The sequence below is a fragment of the Phoenix dactylifera genome, unplaced genomic scaffold (genome assembly GCF_009389715.1).
Source record: "Phoenix dactylifera cultivar Barhee BC4 unplaced genomic scaffold, palm_55x_up_171113_PBpolish2nd_filt_p 000638F, whole genome shotgun sequence".
Taxonomy (NCBI): domain Eukaryota; kingdom Viridiplantae; phylum Streptophyta; class Magnoliopsida; order Arecales; family Arecaceae; genus Phoenix; species Phoenix dactylifera.
Window position 1 is genome coordinate 249,821 of NW_024068030.1, and position 24,843 is coordinate 274,663.

Consider the following 24,843-nt stretch of genomic DNA (forward strand, 5'->3'; position numbering starts at 1 on the left):
TTCCAAGCTTAATAAGAAAAGGATATGCATCGAGATGATGGGATTGAGAGTAAGGAGCCAGTGTCGGATGACAGTTGTGAAAACAAAAGCCTAGACAATGAGAGTGAGCTTGACAATGGAATTCATGGCACAAGATACCTTGAATCCAATGAAATTTCTTATCTGAAAAAGCCTATAAAGCTTGATGTTTCCATAAAACTCGATTCCCGTATGATGTTTAGAAAAGTCTTCAGACTATACTCCATTCAAGAGGGTTTTGTCACGCCCCGTGCCCGAGGCGCGGCAGACGCCGCACGCCCACACGGCGGACCGCACAGGCGTGTAAGGTAGCAGATCATATCAAAGCAATCATACATATTCAAAGATGACATAATTATTTAAGTTGGTCAAAAGCAGTCTTATAGAGTTCCAAAATAATATTTGGTAACATAATTCAAAATACTCCAAAGTGAAAATCAAATGTCCAAACTAATTCAAATAACATATGCCAACATAATTCAAATGTCCAAACTAATCTAACTGAAATGCCAATAACTGAAAAATCATCGGAAAGTCTAACGCACTCCCCAATCCCGTGCGATCAAGCTTCTAGATCTGAAAAACAGAGAAAATAAAATAATGAGCTACACTAGCCCAGTAAGCAACAAAATACCCCAAAGTGAGGTCAGAGTATATCAGATCAAAACACAGGATAATGACTGAAATAAATCATAAATAACATCGTTTTACTATTTTCAAAACTTATTATCATTTTTCCAAAAACTCATATACCAGAATCTCAACATGATAGGCTACGGCCACGTAACCCAGTGGCATAGGTTGCACAGAGTGCCAGAAACCACTATTCTAATCACCGGTGGCGCGGTGTCGAAACCGGTTCCTCACAGATTACAAGTCGATAGGTCCAACGTATAATCCCCATTGGCGGGGCCAGAACAGAATAAAATTTAACATGCCTGACCCATTTTACAGAATACAAAACATTCATCAAAATTTAATCTATTTATCAAATAATTTGGAAATTACACTTGAAGTATTAAGTTACTTACCTCTTCTCGCTTAATCCCTACTTTCAGATAGGCAGATCAGATTCACCTATTTAAATTTAATTAATTTTTTGTTAATTTCAGAGCTAAGCAGAACTAAAAATAATAATACTATTGTACATGGCCCAACAGGGCCCAGAGTTGGCCCATAATGGGCATGGCCCGATAGGGCCCATATCGGACACGGCCCAATGGGCCCGCATAAACTCGGCCCAATAGGGCCCCCAAGGTTGGCTTCTAATTGGTTCATTCATTTTAGGAACCAATATTTAATTATATAGCACCATTCCGTAATAAAGCTTGAGTAAAGGGACTAAACAAATATAGTTGGAGATCATTATATAATAAATCTTTTCTACAGGATCAAATACAAATTACAGAAGACTCTTTTGTGAAATAATATACTGCGAAGGGCTTAATTGCAAAATTTCATTTATTGGCCTGGGTTCGAGTTTCGGGTTCGGGTTCCGGGCTCGGATCTGAACTGGGCCCAAGTTGGGCTCACAAGGGTACTGCCCAACTGGGCCCAACCGGACTGGGCCCAAGTTGGGCCTGCAGCGGACTAAGCCTAAGTTGGGCCTGCAGTGGACTGGGCCCAACGGCCCATCAAAGTGCTCACGGCCCACAATGGGCCTTCTTCCTTCCCGATCTCCCCATGGACAGGGGAGATGGGAAAACGAGGGAGGAAGGAGAGCAGTAGGGTGGCTGGCCTAGGTGGCCGGACGGTGGCCCGGCCGACGGCTTGCGGGGGACGCGGCTGTCGGTAGGGCGGTCGTGGCCGGCGGCAGGGTGCTGCGGCGGCTCGGCCGTGAAGGGAGAGTCCAAGGATGGCTTCGGTTTAGGGCCCAAACAGAAGAAAAATTATGAAATAAAGGGCCAAAAGAGGCTTACCGGCAGTGGCAGAGGCAGTGGGAGGAAGATCTCGGTCGCCGGTGGTCAAGCGGCGATGGCGGCGGTGCTTTCCGAAGAGGAAGGAGATCTCGAAACAGGGGATGGCCGTGAGGGGGATCCGGGCGGCGCTCGGTCGGGAAGGCACACCGGTCGGAGAGGAGGAGGAGGGAAGGAGGAAAGAGGAGGAGGAGAGGCTCGGGGTGGCCCTAGGGGAAGGAATAGATGGGGTTTTATCGTTCCATCGTAACGGTCCTCCGCCGCAAAAATCGCGGCGGTCGAGCGAGATCCACGGCCGTGAATCGGCCGCGGATGGACTGGAAGGGGTGTCGTGGGATTCCCGCGGCGCCCTTGCCCCGTTTGCCCCCCCCCGGAGGAGCCGGAGAGGATCGCCATCGCGATCCTCTGTTCTGGCTCCTTCCCTAATTGAATCGGGGCTGAAGTCGGTGAGGGTTGCCGACTTCAGCCTCGTGTCTCACATTCTCCCCCCCTAAAAAAAAATTTCGTCCTCGAAATTTAATATACCTTAGCTTGCAAAAAGATCCGGATATTTTTCCTTCATCTCGTCCTCCAGCTCCCACGTAGCCTCACGTTCTGAGTGATTGCTTCACTGAATCTTAACATAAAGAATCGTGCGCCTCCTCAACACTTGCTCTTTTCTATCAACCACACGTACAGGCTGCTCGGGATATGTCAAATCTTCTCTAAGCTGCAAGGGAGCCACTTCTACCACATGGCTCATATCTGGAATATACTTTCTTAGCATGGAAACATGAAAAACATTGTGAACTCCAGACAGTGAAGGTGGAAGTGCCAATTTGTATGCCACAGCTCCTACTCTTTCCAGAATCTCAAAGGGGCCCACATAGCGTGGACTGAGTTTTCCGCGTATTCCAAATCGCATCACCCCTTTAGTAGGAGACACTTCCAGAAACACATGATCTCCGACCTGAAATTCCAATTCCCTTCTTCTATTATCTGCATAACTTTTCTGTCTGCTCTGAGCTATCCGGAAGCGTTCCCTGATCAGCTGGATCTTCTCTACTATTTGTTGCACAATCTCGGGGCCCATAATTTTTCTTTCACCAACATCATCCCAACAAATAGGTGATCTACACTTTCTTCCATATAGAGCCTCATAAGGTGCCATTTGAATACTTGCCTAGTAACTGTTATTATATGCAAACTCAACCAAAGGCAAGTGACGGTCCCAAGAACCTTTCATATCCATTACACAAGCTCTTAGCATATCTTCCAAGGTCTAAATGGTTCTTTCTGATTGGCCATCAGTCTGAGGGTGGAAAGCTGTGCTGCAGCTCAGAGTGGTCCCCAAGGCTTTATGCAAACTATCCCAAAAGTGAGATACAAACCACGAGTCCCTATCGGAAACAACGGATACGGGTACTCCATGCAACCTCACTATTTGTTCAATGTAGAGCTCTGCAAACTTTTCCAAGGTCATTCCTACTTTGAATGCTAAAAAGTGTGCCGACATTGTCAATCTGTCCACAATCACCCATATAGCATCATAACCTTTAGGAGTGCGAGGCAACCCGGAGACGAAGTCCATAGTGATGTGTTCCCACTTCCATTCAGGAAGTGGTAGGGGCTGCAACAACCCTGCCGATCTTTGATGCTCTGCTTTAACTTGCTGACATGTCAAACACCGAGCCACAAATTGTGCAATTTCTCTCTTCGTATTATTCCACCAAAATGTACCTTTCAAATCCTTATACATCTTAGTACCCCCAGGATGCACTGTATATCCAGTATTATGAGCTTCCCTCATAATTTTATTCTTTAAATCAGAGTTATTTGGAATACAAATTCTGTTCCTGTATCTCAATGATCCATCCTCATGAAGTCTGAATTCTGATTGAGAACCTGATTCAATATCACTTCTAAGCTTTTGCAACTGAGGGTTATCTGCTTGAGCAATCCTGATCCTCTCTATCAAGGTAGGTTGGACACGTAGGTTTGCCAAAAGTGCATCAGGATCATGCCAACATACCTCGATTTCTGCTCTTCTTAGATCTTCCAAAATTTTCCTCTGAGAGGTGAGTAAGGCAGCAATACTACCAGTGGATTTTCTGCTCAGTGCATCTGCTACCACATTAGCTTTTTCCGGATGGTAATGAATAGACAAATCATAATCCTTCAGTAACTCTAACCATCTTCTCTGTCTCATGTTTAGTTCTTTCTGGGTAAAAAAATATTTCAAACTTTTGTGATCAGTGTACACCTTACAAGATTCACCATATAAATAATGTCTCCAAATTTTTAATGCAAACACAACAGCAGCAAGTTCAAGATCATGAATAGGGTAGTTCTCCTCATATGACTTTAATTGTCGGGAAGCATAGGCAATCACCTTATCATTCTGCATCAGCACACAACCCAATCCTTTCTTTGAGGCATCACTGTAGATTGTATAACCTTCACCACTAGAAGGAAGGGTAAGGATGGGAGCTGACACCAAACGTTGTTTAAGCTCCTGGAAGCTCTGTTCACATTTATCTGACCACTCGAACTTAACTTCTTTACGAGTTAGTCGAGTTAAAAGTGCAGCAATAGAGGAAAAACCCTCAACAAATCGTCTGTAATATCCTGCTAGGCCCAAAAAACTGCGAATCTCAGTAACACTATTGGGCCTGCTCCAGCTGCCCACTGCCTCGATCTTCTTTGGATCCACATAGATACCCTCTTTAGATATTACATGCCCTAGGAACATTACACTGTCTAGCCAAAATTCACTTTTCTTTAACTTACCATACAACTGCTCTTGCCTTAGGGTTTCCAGTACTAACCTCAAATGCTGCTCGTGCTCGGCCTGACTTCCAGAATAGATCAAGATGTCATCAATAAAGACCACTACAAATTTGTCCAGAAAGGGTCTAAACACCCTGTTCATCAGATCCATAAAAGCTGCAGGGGCATTTGTCAGTCCAAAAGGCATGACCAAAAATTCATAGTGCCCATACCGAGTACGAAAAGCAGTTTTTGGCACATCTTCAGCTCTTATCTTTAACTGATGGTACCCAGAACGAAGATCAATTTTGGAAAATACCTGAGCACCCTTTAACGGATCAAATAAGTCATCTATTCTTGGTAGAGGATACTTATTCTTTACCATTACCCTATTTATTTCTCGGTAATCAATACATAATCTTATGCTACCATCCTTCTTCTTTACAAATAAGACTGGAGCTCTCCAAGGAGAGACACTAGGTCTGATGAAACCCTTATCAAGAAGATCCTGCAACTGCTCCTTTAATTCTTTCATTTCAGCTGGAGCCATTCTATAGGGGGTCTTGGAGATTGGTGTGGTACTGGGAATCAAATCAATTGCAAATTCAATTTCTCTATCTGGTGACAAGCCAGGGAGGTCTTCCGGAAAGACATCGGGGTATTCATTTACTACTGGAATATCTTCAAATCTTTGATCTGATAGTCTAGTGTCAACCACTGTGGCAATATATGCCAAACTCCCCTTTCTAAGTAGTCGCTCAATTTGCATAGCTGAGACAATTCGAGGGGAGGTATATGCACCACTGCCCATAAAGCTGAATTCAGTATCTCCTGGGTCTGAAAGTTTACCCGTTTTTCATGGTAGTTAATGGTGGCAAAATGTGATGCTAACTAGTCCATACCGAGGATTATGTCAAAGTCATGCATATTTATAACTATTAAGTCAGCAGTCAAGTCTCTACCTACTATCTGAACTGGACAAGTCTTGCAGACCTGATTACCAATCATCCCACTTCCGGCAGGAGTGCTAACATGCAGATCATACTCTAATTGCACACAAGGCAGGTCATGTTTTTGCACAAATGTAGATGACACAAAAGAATGCGTAGCACCAGAATCAAATAGTGTATGAGCATAAACAGAAGCAACTGGCAATGTACCTGACACCACCGTGTTGGATGCCTGAGCATCCTGCTGAGTCAGTGCATAAATACGACCCTGTGTGCGCAGTCTCCCCCCTTTCTGTTGCTTAGGAGAAGAAGGTTGAGCTGACTGAGCCGGAACAGGAGAAGCTTGCACTTGCTGGTTTCTTATAGTTTGAGACCTCTGAACTGATCGAAGGTCCTGTTGAGGACACTCAGCTACCTTATGACCCTGCTGGCCGCATCTGAAACAAGCACCAGATAATCGTCTACAGTGTTCAGTCTTATGCATACCACCACATGCATCACACTTATGCTTCTCTTGCTGAATAGTCTTTCCATAAGATCCTTGCTTCCCTGATTGCCAAGATTGGTTATGTGATTTTGCAGTCTTGCTAGAATTCTGTCCACTGCGAGCATCATAATCTCTGCTTCTCTTCTTTTGTTTCCTATCTTTGGCATCATATGTTTCTTTCCAGATAATTTTCAGATTCTTAGCCCTGTCTACCAGATCATCATAGTTCGTCGAGTGTATTGCGGCCAAACTCCGACGTAAGTGAAGCTTCAATCCTTCTTCAAATCTCCTCATTCGGGACTCTGCATCCATGACGAGGGTGGGAGCAAACCGAGATAGCCTGTCAAACTCTGCCTCATACTCATCCACAGTCATAGTTGCTTGATTCAGATTGAGAAATTTCCTCTCTAGCTCCCTCAGGTGACTGGAGGGAAAATACTTGGAGTAGAATGCTGTGCGGAATCTTTGCCAGGTAAGTGCCTCCTGCTCGGGTGCCAATGTGCGCTCCACAGACATCCACCAATGATGAGCTCGGTCCTGAAGCATATAGGTGGCAAATCTGACCTTCTCTTCATCGGTGCACTCCATTGCCCTGAAAGATTTCTCCATTTCATCTATCCAGGTTTCGGCCTCTTGAGGACTAGTAGTGCCTTTAAAAGTCGAAGGTGCCATTCTCTTGAATTCTGCTATACTTCTTCTTTGCTTAGGAGGAGCAACATCATGCTGGATTGGTTGTTGAGGTTGTTGCCTCTGTTGGCATACTAACCCGACGACCTCCTCGATCAGTTCGAGCATCCGAGTTTGATTTCCGGCGGCAGCTTCTGGAGTTGATTGACCCTGGGGCCCTAAGTTATGTGATGCCTCGCCTGCTTGGTTAGTGGGGGCTCTTCCCCGAGAGCGCCCAACCATCTGATTCAAGCTACGGACACGGCGAGGCGGCATTCTGATTCAGTGAAAATATATAAATTTTAAAAATTTATCCAAACAGAATAATACAAAATAGTTAACAAAACAAATGAACATTATCCCTTTGTTTAGTTACTACCCCATCTCTCAACTTTCCAACGAATCCTAAGGATCTTAAAACTTAGGCTCAAATATGACTGTTTCAAACATAATCCCTATGAATCTGAAACCTAAGCTCTGATACCACCAAATCTGTCACGCCCCGAGCCCGAGGCGCGGCAGACACCGCACGTCCACACGGCGGACCGCACAGGCGTGTAAGGCAGCAGATCATATCAAAGCAATCACACATATTTAAAGATGACATAATTATTTAAGTTGGTCAAAAGCAGTCTTATAGAGTTCCAAAATAATATTTGGTAACATAATTCAAAATACTCCAAAGTGAAAATCAAATGTCCAAACTAATTCAAATAACATATGCCAACATAATTCAAATGTCCAAACTAATCTAACTGAAATGCCAATAACTGAAAAATCATCGAAAAATCTAACAATCCCGTGCGATCAAGCTTCTGAATCTGAAAAATAGAGAAAATAAAATAATGAGCTACACTAGCCCAGTAAGCAACAAAATACTCCAAAGTGGGGTCAGAGCATATCAGATCAAAACACAGGATAATGACTGGAATAAATCATAAATAACATCGTTTTACTATTTTCAAAACTTATTATCATTTTTCCAAAAACTCAGATACCAGAATCTCAACATGATAGGCTACGGCCACGTAACCCAGTGGCATGGGTTGCACAGAGTGCCAGAAACCACTATTGTTAGTCACCGGTGGAAACGGTGTCCAGAAACCACTATTCTAATCACCGGTGGCGTGGTGTCGAAACCGGTTCCTCACAGATTACAAGTCGATAGGTCCAACGTATAATCCCCATTGGCGGGGCCAGAACAGAACAGAACAGATCATAGCCATGCTGAGAATACATATATATAAAGACAGATTTCATAAATTTCCCAATCATAGTTTACGGATTGCAGAGCATACAACATAATTTTCAAATAAAATTTAACATGCCTGACCCATTTTACAGAATACAAAACATTCATCAAAATTTAATCTATTTATCAAATAATTTGAAAATTACACTTGAAGTATTAAGTTACTTACCTCTTCTCGCTTAATCCCTACTTTCAGATAGGCAGATCAGATTCACCTGTTTAAATTTAATTAATTTTTTGTTAATTTCAGAGCTAAGCAGAACTAAAAATAATAATACTATTGTACATGGCCCAACAGGGCCCAGAGTTGGCCCATAATGGGCATGGCCCGATAGGGCCCATATCGGACACGGCCCAATGGGCCCGCATTAACTCGGCCCAATAGGGCCCCCAAGGTTGGCTTCTAATTGGTTCATTCATTTTAGGAACCAATATTTAATTATATAGCACCATTCCGTAATAAAGCTTGAGTAAAGGGACTAAACAAATATAGTTGGGGACCATTATATAATAAATCTTTTCTACAGGGATCAAATACAAATTACAGAAGACTCTTTTATGAAATAATATACTGCGAAGGGCTTAACTGCAAAATTTCATTTATTGGCCAAATGGGTTCGGGTTTCGGGTTCGGGTTCCGGGCTCGGATCTGAACTGGGCCCAAGTTGGGCCCACAAGGGTACTGCCCAACTGGGCCCAACCGGACTGGGCCCAAGTTGGGCCTGCAGCGGACTGAGCCCAAGTTGGGCCTGCAGTGGACTGGGCCCAACGGCCCATCAAAGTGCTCACGGCCCACAATGGGCCTTCTTCCTTCCCGATCTCCCCATGGACAGGGGAGATGGGAAAACGAGGGAGGAAGGAGAGCAGTAGGGTGGCTGGCCTAGGTGGCCGGACGGTGGCCCGGCCGACGGCTTGCGGGGGACGCGGCTGTCGGTAGGGCGGTCGTGGCCGGCGGCAGGGTGCTGCGGCGGCTCGGCCGTGAAGGGAGGGTCCAAGGATGACTTCGGTTTAGGGCCCAAACAGAAGAAAAATTATGAAATAAAGGGCCAAAAGAGGCTTACCGGCAGTGGCAGAGGTAGTGGGAGGAAGATCTCGGTCGCCGGTGCTTGATCCGGTGGTCAAGCGGCGGTGGCGGCGGTGCTTTCCGAAGAGGAAGGAGATCTCGAAACAGGGGATGGCCGTGAGGGAGATCCGGGCGGCGCTCGGTCGGGAAGGCACACCGGTCGGAGAGGAGGAGGAGGGAAGGAGGAAAGAGGAGGAGGAGAGGCTCGGGGTGGCCCTAGGGGAAGGAATAGATGGGGTTTTATCGCCCCATCGTAACGGTCCTCCGCCGCGAAAATCGCGGCGGTCGAGCGAGATCCACGGCCGTGAATCGGCCGCGGATGGACTGGAAGGGGTGCCGCGGGATTCCCGCGGCGCCCTTGCCCCGTTTGCACCCCCGGAGGAGCCAGAGAGGATCGCCATCGCGATCCTCTGTTCTGGCTCCTTCCCTAATTGAATCGGGGCTGAAGTCGGTGAGGGCTGCCGACTTCAGCCTCGTGTCTCACAGGTTTTGATTTCAAATATATGAAGAATGAAAGTAGCAGAGTGATAGCAGTTTGTAAGGACTGTGGGTAGATAATTCATGCTCTCCAATGTAAAGGGAGGATACAATTTAGATTAAAACCTTCCTTAAAACAAACAAGTGTGGAGGGCAATTCCATAACCATAATGTCACATCTAAATATCTAGTTGAGAGATATATAGAGGACATTAGATCTAATAACAAATGGAGTTTAAAAGGTTCTAGGGGAAGGTCAAGAGGGTCAAAACAAAAGTACTTTAAATGATATAAGGGAACTGATGCGGCACAAGATGTAGCCAACAGGTATTATGATTAATTGGGCCATACCAAGCATGAAAGGAGCCAGGTTGAATACCCTACTAGGCTATTTGTATCAAATTTTAGTCATATTTTCATATTTATAATAGATATTTCTAGCATATTTTCTTATTATTGAGTATGATTCAGAATCAGGTTTAATGCCCGAATTAGGGTTAGGATATCATGTCCTATAAATATGTATGCAATACATTGTAAGAAACAATTTTTGAGATATTAGTAAATTTTTTTTAAGAGAATTTCTTTCACCAGGTGAAAAATTCTTCAATCTAGTTTTTCTATTTTTGTATTAATATTCAAAGTATAACCTCGCCAATCAAATCGCCACTTCGTTCTTTTTCTATTGTGTCAAGAACCATTAGGAGTAATATATCTATCTCTAGGAGTATTATGATATTATTAGGAGAAGAAACCCTAAAAGCACAACATTGATGGATATAAGGAGCCCAGCTAAGAGTAGCCAACTTATTTTCACAAGACCCTATGCTTGTCTTAATGCCTGTAGATAGGATTTCCCATAATTATCCTGGATGGATGCTATTTTAGAGGATCCTTTGGGGGTCAATTGTTAGCTACAATAGATGGGAATGATAACATGTACCCCATAGCTTGGTTAATAGTTGAGGCAAAGAACAATGCTAATTGGGCCTATGAAGACCATGGATGGGCATTCATATCTGATAGGCAAAAAGTAAGCATTATTAGTTAAATTCTACTAGTTTTGATTCGACTCTATATGGTATATAACATTTTTATTGTAGTTATACCTTTTGCAATGTCTAGTGGTGATATTTTAATCCATCCTTCCAACTGCTGATCATAGATTTTGTGTAAGGCATATGCATGCAAATGTCAAGAGTACATAGTACAAGGAAAATATTTTGAGAGTGCGCCAGGGCACTCTTCTCATGACTTTGAAGCCTAAGAAAAAAGATTATTAGTGATAAAAATTTTGATGAAAAAAATTGTCAGCAAAAGTATAATTTTGGTGGGGAAAATTAGCTTTCATCATGCAACTAATGTTAGTTTTTTTAGTGATGAAAATATTTTTTGTAGAAAAATTCATCACCAAAAATACAACACCAATTCCCACCATAGTTAAGCATTTTTTTCTAACGATCTTTAATATGTTGTGACAAAAATTGTCATCACTAATAATTCATAAGTTTTGTGACAAAATATCTTACGTTACTAAATATTTATGTTTTGGATGATGTAAATTTCTTGTCACCTATTCTTGTTTCAATTCAAAAAATTAGATATCCTCTATAATTGGTGTTGGTGACAAAACCAATTGTGTTCCAAATGATTGCAATTTTATGAAGAGAACAAGGTTTCATCATCAAATTGTTGTTATGATTTTTTAACGATGAAAATTATTTTTGTACAAAAATTTAGCCACCAAAAATATGGTGGCAAATTTTGATGCCCTTTGAGGGGAAACTTTTTTGTGATGAAAATAAGGTTTTGTTACCAAATTATTGCTAGTAATTTTTTCAATGATGAAAATTTTAGTAAAAAAAAAAATCATCATCAAAAAATAGGTGCCAAATTTTTTGCTTCTACTATATTAAGGGGAATTTGTGATGATCATTACTATATTATAACAAAATTTTATCAACACTAACAATTTACAAAATCTGCTGGTGCTATCTATTGCATACTACATATATTTTGGTGGTCATAATTTCACCTCGCTTATTCCTATTTTATTTCAAAAAAAAAAACCTGCAAATGTTGTTTACCAAAAATTGCATCACAGACTATTATAATTTTGGTGAAGAAAATAAGGTTTCATCTCTAAACTAATGTCTGCAAATTTTTAGTGATCAAAATTATTTTGTCAAAATATTTTATCACCAAAAATATGGCACCAAATTTTGCTGCTCCAAATATTTTGGATTTTTTGTTATGAGTTCATATATGCCACCAAATATTAATCTTTCGTGACAAAAGATGTTATAGTGTGATAAACTTTCCTATTTCTTGTAACAAAAAATATTGTCACCACATATTTCTTCTTTCATAACGAATATATTTTCGTTGTTGTAGGTACATATTTGATGACAAAGCGAAAGTTCTTGAAGGTCAAGACATTTAAACCTATATTACCATCACTATCTCCTTCTTTTATCTCCTTTCTAGCTATCCGATGCTAGTGGTATGCCTGTGCAATTACTAAACCTAACCACAAGCTTGTTGCCCACAAACAACAACTTAAATAGCCAGAACAAGACTCTAAAATAGTGATTTCTTAGGTATCAAAATGGATAAATCGGTTTGATAATATACATCCATTGCTTTTGGACATTTGGAGGATCACCTCTTCCCTCACTAGATTAGTCTAAAATGATGCCTCTAAACTCATCGGCATTGCAAATCAAGCGGTACATGACTCTATAAGCTTCTAGCAATTGTAAAATCTTTGATAAGTATGGCAACATACAAAAAATAAAATAGAAAAATTGATATAAAAAAATAAGCAATGGACTGACAAAATAATAAAATTGCAAGAAGAAATTGTATGTCCATCTAGAAATCATCTAATTAAATTGGATCTGGTCTAGCTGCAATAAAAGTAAATTTATAAAATATCATCAACATCATCAAATTTTATTCATATCAGAAAGAATTACATGACCTCTACATACAAAAATCCATATAAAAATGCCCATGATTGTAGGCCATTTTGAATTACCTCATACAAATTATAATAATAAGTGTGTGACATAGTTGGCCTTGAATTTGAACTTAAAAGAATTCAACAAAAAAGATTTTTGAAAAAAGACTCTACAATTAAAGCATTCAATGCCAATTCACATTAAAATAAACTAAACAAGTTCTATTTAAGAACAATCAAGTGTTGAGAATGATCATATACACATTTAAAATCATTCACCTAAAGTGGATCCACGACAAGTTCTATTTAAAAATTGCTAAGAGTCATTTAAGTTTTGGTGGTTGTAAAAAAAGTAGAATAAATTACTCTATTAGAAAAATAATTATAAGCAAGCAAGATATTATCACATAGCACATCAATGGATATAGAAAATTAGTTTTCTAGCACAAATACAAGTAGCGATAGCTTAACAAAGATTTGAGGGTTTGGCATGTCCCAATTTTGAGGATAGCAATTATGCTTCTCAAACAATTCACATGCTAACTAAGAAGATAAATCTAATGGGGCATGAGAGTCTTGGGGGATCTTAAATCTATATTCATCATCTCTTCTTTTATATATAAAAATATTAAAAGTTTATTTTCATCTTCTACCTATTTTATCATCTTGTGAAGCAAAATTTAGAGAGCATGACATTGGTAAATTTTCATCTACCTAATTTGAAACAAAATCCAAATATATGGTGACTTTTTTTTTGAATCATTTCATGTCCTATCTTGAACAAAAATATTCACATATAGTATGAACATGAAGAAAACTATTCCATGGTTTTGGTAGAGAATGAAGAAAGGAAACAAACTAACCGAAGTTTGGATCTAAAGCAAATATAAGCTTAATCAACTTCATTGTTTCATGTCTCCTCTTTCTTAATGAGCATTCAAATGAAGTCCATATATATATATATATATATATATATATATATATATATATATATATATATATATATATATATATATATATATAATAGGAAAAATTTTCTAAAACATCAAAATCACATGTGCTATCATGCATTAGTGCCATAGGTAAACAAAAAAAATTCTCATATTAACTAATATTTTACTAATAGGTGGCATGGACACTATTATCAAAACGTCATTACCTATTAAAATATCTAATGGACTAAATCTTGTTTGAGATGACCAGCCATGCTTATTAAAAAAAATTAATCAAGTATTACGAAAGATAATTGGTTGATTAATAAAATAAAAAATAATAACAACTATTTTGAATTAGTTTGGTAGTTGCGTGCGTGCTAAATTTTATATATATAAAAAAGCAATAATTAGTGGATTTAAATTTAATTGTAGTTTTTTTAATTTAAATTAGTGATCTAATCAAGCATTATGTTAGATCGATTTATCATTAAACAAAATGTAACACCATGCAAATTAGACGTACTAAGCCTCCAAATATATCGATTTATATGAAAAAAATAAGAACTTTTTTCTTTTTTAAAAAAATCATATCGGTTTGATGGGCTGTAGACCCGGCCAGGCTTGGAATGCTTCCCCCCACCAATTTTCTTTCGGTGCTCCGGTGAAAGCCATGGCCGCGACGCTAACGACTGCCTTCTCTCTCTTCCGGTACTCTTTCTCTCTCATCTCTCTCTCCCCCCGCCCCCTCTTCCCCACTTTTAAGTGGTTTCTTGCTCTATGAGACCAGGTTTTCTCGGGTTCTTCGAGCTTATGCGATTCCAAAACCCTTCTCCAAGCTCTCGATTGATGTTCTCCGAGCTCCCTCATATTCGTTGCGGCCGGAGAGGTTTGAATTACATTGATGCCCCAATTCTTTTTCCTCCATTTTGTGATTAAATTCTGTATTTGAGTCTGGACTTTGGTTGGAGATATCTTCGACCAAAATGAGCAAACCCTACATCTATGGGTCTATCTAAATTCCTTGTTGAGCAAACAGGGCTTGGATTAGGTTAATTGTTAAACTGATGGCTTGCTTGCTATGGTTGCAGTTTATTTAGGACCAGGAAAGTAAAGGGGACAGAGATGGGTCTAAATTTTGAGTAAAAATTGGATTTTTTTTCTTTGTGGAAAGGAAATTCCGTTCCCTCCTTGCTTTGCTCTTTGTTTCATAATAGAAATCAGTATCTAGGAGGCATTGCTTTTTAGGGAAGGGTGGTATCTATCCTCTTCGCCTCTGACAAAATTGGAGCATGCGCCAGAACTTATTTCTTTTTGTTTGGAATCATGTTTGCATGTTAACAATTTTAAGTGAAACCTGACAAGTGCATGCATGTTATTACGAATCTTCGTGACAAGGTTCATGATGTGCTCAAAAACTAGATTTAAGAAAGTGTTAGAAATGTGTCAAAATGAAAATTAATCTTGAGGTGCTTCATTCATTTTTGGAAGTTGCATTGCTTGCTCATTCATTAGATAGTTGGCCTTCATTTTCGAGGGCAGATGCTGTCTTTATTATATTTTTTGTTCTTCTAGGTTTGAGTCTTCTATGAAAGTACAATTGCTGAGGGAAGGATATCAAACCAAACTGATCTTGCATTCAAGTGATGTAAAAGATAAGAGGATCAAGCATAATAGGCCATTATAGGGTATTATAATCAATGCCAGCACGGAAGAACAAAAGGTGCTCAGTGCAAGCATATGATGCTTGCATAATCTGTCATCCAATAACAACTCTGATCGAACCCCAATAAGGATGTTGATAGCTGACACTTGTTTGGCATTCAGATGTGAAAAAGATGCTCAAACTATAAAACTAATCCTAGTTCAATTATGAACATGGCATCATTCTCAAGTAAATGATTAAGGATGTTTGTTATTGGTTTCAAGAGATATGTTAGTCTCTTGTTATAAAATGTTATTAAGAGTGTTAGCTTGTTCAATTCTTTATGGTAGAGAGTCACCGTCAACTATAACTCTATAGGGATTAAATTGATACATTTGCCCTCCTATGTTTTGCTTTTCACTTGAAGTTGTTTTTCTCTACATAATCTCCAGGTGATAAAAAGTAGTCTTAATGAATAATGTGGTCGACCTCTGTTTTCCTTTCTTGATTGAGTTTGTTTTGAAATTAACAATGAGGATTGGTGGATAAGGAAATAAGAGGAGATACAAGTTTTAGCATCTGGTTTTCTTTTTAGCCAGAAAATTAGTAGTAAGTTTTGTTTAGGAGAAGGTGCAAAACTTTTTGCTCCTCTCAAAGTCCAAGGTTTTCCTGAATGGAATTTTTTGGCTTAACTTTGCTCTTCGCATAATGATTTGTGCCATAGAAATGGGTGCAGTCTTTCATATTAAACCTTGCATTTCTTTTTTCCTTTTTTTTTGGCATGCAGGGGGGCTGTAGGATATTCTATCCTAATCTAGAAAATTCTTGCTACGTTGCTTCCTAGTTGAATGAACTTACCTCTCTGGCAGCTAATCTTGCAGGTCTCATGACTTGTTCCTCTCTCCAGTAGTTTCCAATGAGGAATATGGCATCATTCATAGACCTAAGTGCAATACAGAACCTGTCACTGAAAGTCTCAAGTTTAATTTATAAATGGTTTATGTCAGGAACCTACAGAAACATTAGGGAATGTACATCAATGTGGTTACCTTCTGCTCTTTTTATGTGCATGAGAATAAAATGCTTTATATTTTTTGAATAAGCTTTTTTTAGAGATTGTGGTTGAAACTACAAGCATGAGATTAGAATGGTTAAATATTTTAGAAGGCAAAACATAAGAATCTTCAAAGAATCTGAAAACATGGAAGGCTGAATTCAGAAACAGTTTTACATTTAGACATTCTTTCCTCCACGTGTTGGTATATGGTTGTTTATGGTGCTCATTAGGGATTCTCTTCCTGCTCCTCCCACCAGACCCCCCCGCCCCCCTCTTTTTCTCCCAGATATGCCTTGCATCAGTGATTGGTGATACAATTTATCATTTCGATCCAAGAATGGCAATAATGAAGTAGCATTACTGAATTGCTTCCCTCATAATTCTTGTTCCTAAATTGTCTGCATTGAGTTTATGTTCCTTATGTTGTTTGCTGCAATATTCCTTTGTACATTTGAATCATTTCGAAGTCCTGAAGTAGCAAATTTCAATTGATTTGTGTTGTTTAATATTGCTGATAGATACTACTGTGATGCATTCTAGCCCGTTTTTATTAATTTTTTCCTTTAACTAGAGAATCGCTTCTATAAATATTTTTTAAATTGTGCTCTAGAATTTCATAAACATCTCAGTTACTATTGTTCTATAAGTCAGATGCGTATGCCATATTACTGCCTCAGTCAATGAAGAAGCTTCTGCCAAAGCAGCTGCAGCCAGTGTAGATAACGGAGGTCCCACCATGTAAGGCTTTGACCTATGTACTTATTCGATTCTTCAATAAAAGTTTTTAATACGTTGCAGTTTGCACCATATGAGACCAGTCATGCATAATGTTACTTTTATGCTTCCTCCATTCATTTTCCTCTTCTTTTTCTTCCAGATTTGACAAGATTATAGCAAGGGAAATTCCTTCGACTATCATCTATGAGGATGATAAAGTTTTGGCTTTTCGAGATATTAACCCACAAGCTCCTGTACATGTTTTACTCATCCCAAAGTTTAGGGATGGGTTGACCCAGCTAGGGAAGGTATGTGAGGCAGTTCTCTTTGCTTTAATTTATACCCTTTATATGTTGATGTGCACAAGCTTATAAAGAAAATGAATTAATGATATTCATCGAAAAAGAAAAGAAAAGAAAACTTGAACTTGACCCTAGAGGATCTCTTTTCTTTGCATGTCTTGATTAAATGGGAAACAAATATGACATCCCTTGCATCTCCAATTGTCAAACTTGAGAAAAATTTAACATGGGCATTCTTAGATAAATTAAATCCAATGTTCATAATATGACTTGCTTCTAATAATGGTATCGAAAAAATCTTGCTTTCATTTTTTTTAACAAGAAAAAAGTTTGTACTCGAATCAACCTGTACAACCAGAAAAATGTCAAGGCCTTCGTAGGAGGAAACTTCTATCTATGGTAATATACCCACTTCAGAATCCCTCTAGAAACTTGAATGTGCACCCACTTCCTAACTGCTTCCTTAATTCAAGTGTTTTTAAAATACCCACTACCCCATATACCCACACCTACACCTGCTCTTGTACCCACTCAATTAAGTCTTGTTATAGACTGCATTGTCTATATTAACTCATGATAAATAGTTGAGATTTGGTTTGCCAATTTGGGTATTCCTTTATTCCCCCCAAATTGCTTATGAAAACTCCTAGTTCTTGGGTATGTTCATTGTCATAGCAGAGTGTGCCTACTGAGTTATTGCTTTCTTTGACTAGAAAATATGAAGGGTGGACCATATATTTGTTCATTGTTCTACAATTAGGAAACATTTTTTGTTCAACATTTGGTGTTCAGTAGTTACTCCAATTGCTAGATAAAAAGGAGATATCACAAGGAGAAAGAGGAACTCTTTCTTATAAAGGTAAAAAAAAAATGAGAAATTTTCACTAACTAAAGAACTTCTCCCGTCTCCTGTAAGAAACCCTTATACATAGAAAGTTTTTCTTCATCTCTATTGGTGCACCTATTTAACTAGACAATAAATGCACCTCATGTCTAAAAGGGATGAATGCACAAGAAGTAACATTAAAAGTACTAAAGACTACATGATACACTAAAAGATTTCAAAAGAAACAAAAAAGACTTAGTCAAATATATAGCTACCTGCATATAATGACCATCGGTATCTGTAAAATCTCTTGATAAATACAATTTCCAGCCTATACTCTTTTGGGGAGGGGTCGGGCCTTGGTGAAATTTGGGCTTGGGTCAGTGTTGTTGGGTCTGGACCTCATTTTATATGGACAGTTTTGATGTCATTAATAATATCATATTTCAGCAATCTTTTGACATTTTAGTTGGTAAGCATTTTCCTTATTGTAGGGAGTACTTGTACTCTTTGGCTACTCACCCTTCCAATCATTATTCTAAACTATATGAGAAGATACAATTTTGAACTTGACTAACTATTATCACAACATATATTTGGTTCCATCACTAGATCAAATGCTCTTGTCAATGGGTCTAAAAGAATCTTTTTAGAATGATTTTTTATGATATTTTGATGTCGGAGGAATGTCGGAGGAACATGCACTGTGAGTGGTGAGGATGGGTTGTGTATCATGGGTACAACCATCACAGAGTTCATGAAACCTTATTTTTCTAGTTTTTTTGTTAGGGTTAGGGTGGTGGTTGATGTTGACCACTATATCTTCAATCTTTAGTAGAAATTAGTGAAAAATGCTTTGCTTATTGTTCACTAACAGGTAAGGGATCAGACTTTGAACTTTTTCTCTTTCTAGTTTCTTTTGGTATTATAGAAACAATACAAGTTTAGTATTCTAGAGTATATACAACTAGTTGCGTCCGCATGTGCAATATCCAAAAGAGGTTGTGGCAACATTATATTCCCAAAAGTGATTGCCTTGGTGAGTGACTACGTAATTGGCCAACCAATCAACGGGTTCGTTGGCTTCCCTGTATATGTGGTGCACAGGAAAGTACTAAAGCTGAGAAAGAAAAGAACAGACACCCTACATGCATGCATGAGCTAGGGGGAGAGAAAGGGAGTTTGGTCCCTGATGGACCCAGCGTACAACTATCATCAAATCACCTTCTGAGTAGAGTTTGGTTGGGTTAAAACTTTGAAGAACCATACGAAGAAACTCCCATGTCATGCGAAGTTCTACCAGTCCTTGTAGATTGAGGGACCTACAGAGAAGCAGCAGCCAAGACTCTGCCGCTACGATCACAGATAATGTTTTCTATGCAAAAAGGCATCAAAGTTCACTTTCAGCAAACGGATAAGAGAGGGCGGGCAGCCAGGTGAAATAGGGTCGAGGAAGGCCTGAAGGCTGGGCTATCCCACTACATCAAGTGCTACCTAGTGAATTGAGCACCATAGCTTGAATATATTGTAGTATGGCTTGCACTACTATGCATGCAAGGCATTAAGGTGGAGCAAGGTTGCTGTTCAAGAGTATATCATTCCGTGACCTCCAAAATGCCTTCACGTAAGCTATGACAGTAGCCTTCCATGATAGGGATCGTCAGCTTGAGCCTATAGTTATAAGCTGGATTAGTGTAACAATGGTCTCCCATTGAGTGATGCATCTTGTGATGAAGGCAAGGCTTCCCCCGCCATGCATGAATGAAAGTACTGCATACTCAACTGACTCTTCTAGGTAGTGGCACGATGGAGATGAAGCTGAGGCAACAGTTGTCTCTGATGGAGCATCTCTGCCGTCGGCAATCTCTCCTGAGCTGCCTTCCACCAAAAGAAAGCCACACGAGGTTGAAGCTTTAGCTTCCAAATTGCAACTAATGTTGCACAAAGGGTGTTCTGTAGGAGCAGTTGCATGCACAATATCAGCCAACAAGGAAGTCAGGCTACCAGTTGGTGCCCAACAAAGTATATCATTGGCATTAACCTGTGGGATAGGGAACAGAGACACCAGAGCTGCTAGATCCAAAGAAAGAAGCCAGTGCTGTTTACTGAGGTCCCACTCCTTATCCATGGTCCACAAGTCACAAGCCCTGAAGTCAGGGTCAAAAGCCTGATCGTGCCAAAAGGATAGAACCAAAGTGGCACTATTGTTAGCCATGCATCATCAAAAATAGAGACAGTTTGTCCATGTCGCAAAAGCCATCAAAGTTGAGGAAGTGTGAGATCTTGGTCATGAGTAATGGGCTTTCCAAATCCAAGAGTCAACAGTCTCCTTTCCTAGGGAGACGCAGTGTATTTGGTACACTATAGGAACCAGTTAAGACCATAAGTTCTGAGGGTGCAAGTCAGCCAATTGAGCTAGAGCAGCTTAGCATCTGGCTGTAATGCTGGTAATCCCAAGCCTGCCTAGTGCCTTGGGGGTGCATACCTGATCCTGAGCCACCAGGTGTAGCTTGCAAGAAGATGGACCACTAGCCCACAAGAAGGATCTCTTATCAGCCTCAATGCGATCAAGGAGAGACCCCTGAACCCAAGTATGTGCAAGAAGGTATGTTGGAATGGCATGTGAGCATCAATTGAATGAGAGTCACCCTCCCAGCCATTGTCGTAGCCCTCCATGCCCAGCCAAAGTACTTGTTCCTGAGCTTAGTCACTAAAGCATCAGAGTCAGAACTTGCAATTTCTTACCAGAGATGGATATCACTAGATATGTCCAAGAGTCCTTGTTAGCTTGAATATCGAGCAATTATTGCATTTGCAGCTGCCATCATGGATGGACACATTGGCTGAAACATATCATAGATTTGTTGGTGTTGACATTTTTCCTTGAAGCCATATAATATTGGTGAACCTTTGAATTGCTGGCAATTGGTTGGTTCCATACTTCAGAAGGCTTGTTGTATTTCCTTATTAGTACTTGAGTAAAAGGTGGTTGCTAGCCTTGAACATGTGTTGCTTTCTTCTTCTTATAACATAGACTTCAGTGTAAAGGTCCAGTTGAATCTGATGCACAAGCAAAGTTAATCGAATTAACATACAGAAATATATTGAAAGTTATTCCACTAGAGACTTGGGTAAAGAAGCAAGGAACACAGTACAGTCAATATTTTCTTTTTCACAGTTTAAATTGGTTAACACTTGTACCCTTCATGTATGGACACCCTAGAGATGCATCTTGTATATTGAGTATTTAACTTGTCACCAAGATGATGCATAAAACTAACAAACAAAGATTTTTGGGAGAAGGAAGAACAAGTGAAGCTCACAAAACAAGACATTTTGCGAAACAAACATCAGAAGTAATGAAGCTTTGGTTAGGAAATGCAGGTGCAGGAGCAGATCCTAGTATGGGTATAGGGAATTGATGTCTTAAAAAATATGGATTAAGGAAATAATTAGGAAGCATGTGCATTGAAGAGTTTCTGGAGAGATTCCAATTTGGAAGCAGGTACACTACCTAAATTGAAGTTTCCTGCTACTTAGTCTGCTTTTGGAAGCGGGATAGAGGGAGTAAAAGATGTTTAACCCAATTATTCCACTCTTTTTCAGCTAAAGGCTTGTTTTGAAACATTTGGGTTAAACCACTTTTCCGAAATAACAATCGTTTGCCTTCCAGACCTATTTACTGCAGTTAACCTCAGAATAAATTACTCCATGTAGGATGTAGTAATTTATTCCGGAGTAAGAGGAGCATGAGTAAGTTAACCCATTTACTCGTTAATTTATTTCGCTTCCAATGCAGCCTTAAGGTTACTTTTGGAAATGGGATAAAAATCAGAATAGTTGGGTTAAATGGAATTCGTTGGAGGGGAAAAGGGAGTGTTAAGTCGTTCATCCATTTACTGGAGTAAATTATTCCTTGATTAAGTGGGGTAAATGGGTTAGAAGGTGAAAAAGTAAAGCATTTATGGTGTACCAATTATTTTTTAGATACCCATTCTGCGCTTCTGAAAAGGTGGTTTATGCCATGTGCTTAAATGATCATTTGGCTGCATAGAGATGAAATAAGTGGGTTATGAGGCTTTTATTTGCCGAAATTGCACTTCCGAACACAGCCTAAGGGTTCACTAGACAACATATAGTAAGTATTGCAGCAATAGAACTCAGAAGCCAAAACATTTATGTGAAAGTAAGGAGAAAGATAGTAAGCAATGTGGTGATGTTTGTTATTCTCTCCATCAACACCCCCCCCCCCCCCCCCCCCCAAACACCCACAAAACATTCATTGCCAGTTGTAATGCAGTTTTTTTTCAAATCCTTATATCGCTTTATATGTTGCAGATTTCTTATTTTAATTTGTTGGCCAGTTTATAGAACTGAAAAGATATTGCATTTTATTGCAGAGACAATTGCAACAAATTGCTCCTCTTTATCAAGTCACATTGTTGAACCATTTTATGGCAAATAAATCAATCTTATTTATTGCCAACCCTGAATACTTGTGGCAAAGTTAAATGATTATGATTAAGAATCTGCTTATTATTGCACTAGTCATTTTATCTGCTCCTCCAAGTTCCATTTGCTGTTGTCTCTGATTTTGGAAATCTGGTCCATGTGATATAACAAAAAATTGGAATGTAAAATCCATGCTTCAACCTTCAAATGTTGAAACATTTATCCAAACAGTAAATTAATTAGTAGTACTCAAATAAAACATGAGGTAACCCATGATGTTTTTTTATGAATAATAAAAAACTTCAACATTTCTTAAGGTTCTTGCCAGTTCTAATGCAGTTTTCTCATCCTTATATTGCCGCATATATTGTGCATTTCTTATTTAAATTTGTTGGCCAGTTTACAAAACTGACAAGATCTTTAATTTTATGGAAGAGATAGTTGCAACAAATTGCTCTCTTTATCGAGTTATATTGTTGAACCATTTTATGGCAAAATAAATCTCATTTATTGCCACTCCTCATTCTGCTGTTATACAAGCGCCAATAGTAACAGTAGTTCATTTGTTGATGCCTACCTGTTTAGGCTGAATCAAGGCATGCTGAGATCTTGGGTCATCTGCTTTATGCTGCAAAAGTAGTGGCCGAGAAGGAAGGCATAGTGGATGGGTTTCGAGTTGTTATCAACAATGGTCCTGAAGCATGTAAGTTTATATCCAGTTTTCCTCTATTAATGGCTAATATCTATTATATGTCATGCCATTAGGATCATGTCTTTCTTGTGTCAGGTCAATCGGTGTACCATCTACATTTACACATACTGGGAGGAAGGCAAATGAAATGGCCTCCTGGTTAAATTGGATGTTTCTTTGTTCTTTTCAAATTTGTGGAGGGTTCTTCATTTGTTTCTAGTTCCCCTTGTAATTTATGTAATCGCAGTTCATGGAATCGATCAAGATACTCATAGATAAGCTGTTGTTGGAACCTTTCAGATTCTTTTCCAATTGTTTGCCAACCTAGAATCAACCTTTCATCTTTCTCATTTGGGCCTGAGATTGGCATTCAAGAATGAAGTGATTGGTGGACAAAATTGAAGGTAGCTCTTAACAGAGATTATTAACAAACAAGGATTTATAACATTGACCTAAGGTTCGACAATTACAGGTATCGATGCGGCTACCAACATGACCAACCTTGGCATCTGTTTTTGATCCAAAAGCGTTCATGTTGGGTCATGGATATGGAAAAATATTGTCTTAGTAAACCTACTTTCGCTTTGCAAATGAACCATGATGACAGGGTTTTCAAAGGTTGGTAGCTCCATCTCTAACTAGAGCCAGTAACCCTGGGATGCAACTTATGTGTGATAGTCATAGTATGCTTATGAAATAGCATTGTTGAAGTGAATGAGACTCAGTTGGTAGAGGAATATTTTGTTTCTCAAAAAGGTTTCATTGCCCAATTAAAATTAGGGAGTAGGCTACCACTAAATGAGTCCATTTGGCTCTGGTTGGTTACCGAGAAAGTTTTTTAAAAAATATATAGTGAAAAAGAAAAGAATATTAAGAATTTTCTATCATTTGATTATATTACAAAAAATAAATAGAAATTGTTGTATAAAAATAGATTTTTGTTGTTTGGTGGGATACCTCATAACTAAATTGCTATAAGAGGATTCTCTAGATTTTCTTTCTTAAGATTAGGGTTGACCATGGGTTTGTTTCAGATCAGGTCAAAGTTTGATAACAATATACTAAATCTTGACATCCACTTGACTTGGCATTTGGTCAAGATCGTTTGACCCATGCCGACCAATGAGTCAGCTCCCAAGACCCAACTTGACTCATTTGACTCAAACTAATTTAATTTGTAAGGCTTAATTGCTGACCGACCCAATATAATTATCTAAATCAATTTTTTTAATACTTTTAATGAATCAGTTTCAAGTTGAATTATACTGTTAGTATTAAAAATGGCCAATCATTCATAAGATTTTTATTCAAAGTCACGGTTCAACTGGATTTATGCTATCCTAACGCAAATGGAACTCTACCCTCATGACTTGAGTACACCAATACAATGGCCTGGAAAAAAAAAGGAAAACCCTGATTTACCAGCTCCATGGATTCTCAAGTCAAAGTCAATTTTTGCCACCTTTGCTTAAAATTGTTCTCTCTTGAGAAGGAATTTTTTTAAGATCATTAGCAACCTTTTTTTAAAAATTTTGGACACCAAACAAACTCTTAATGAAACACACTCATGTAGCTGGGAAGCTCAAATTGAATCAACTAATAAGAATCTAGCCCACGACAACATGGTTAAAAGCCATACTCTTTACCAGCTGAGCTAAGATGGCAATACAATCTTATTCTGT

The 24,843-nt window shown here is 39.1% G+C and overlaps 1 protein-coding gene across 1 annotated transcript; it reads left to right on the forward strand.

Moving 5' to 3' along the window:
- The first annotated feature begins 14,069 nt into the window (after window positions 1-14,069).
- LOC103713176 (14 kDa zinc-binding protein) lies at window positions 14,070-23,510 on the forward strand. The gene is made up of 6 exons (XM_008800004.4): window positions 14,070-14,182; window positions 14,262-14,360; window positions 16,825-16,911; window positions 17,051-17,198; window positions 23,056-23,173; window positions 23,258-23,510. Exons 1-6 carry the CDS (start codon window positions 14,073-14,075, stop codon window positions 23,323-23,325), a joined length of 630 nt encoding a protein of 209 aa, XP_008798226.2. The 5' UTR covers window positions 14,070-14,072; the 3' UTR covers window positions 23,326-23,510.
- The last annotated feature ends 1,333 nt before the right edge of the window (window positions 23,511-24,843 follow it).

Excerpts from the sequence above, each read along its gene's own strand:
- LOC103713176 (XM_008800004.4), top strand. The coding sequence starts at position 14,073 with ATGGGCTGTAGACCCGGCCAGGCTTGGAATGCTTCCCCCCACCAATTT. Across the intron at positions 14,183-14,261 it reads ACTGCCTTCTCTCTCTTCCG|GTTTTCTCGGGTTCTTCGAG; the intron begins GTACTCTTTCTC and ends CTATGAGACCAG. Across the intron at positions 17,199-23,055 it reads GGTTGACCCAGCTAGGGAAG|GCTGAATCAAGGCATGCTGA; the intron begins GTATGTGAGGCA and ends CTACCTGTTTAG.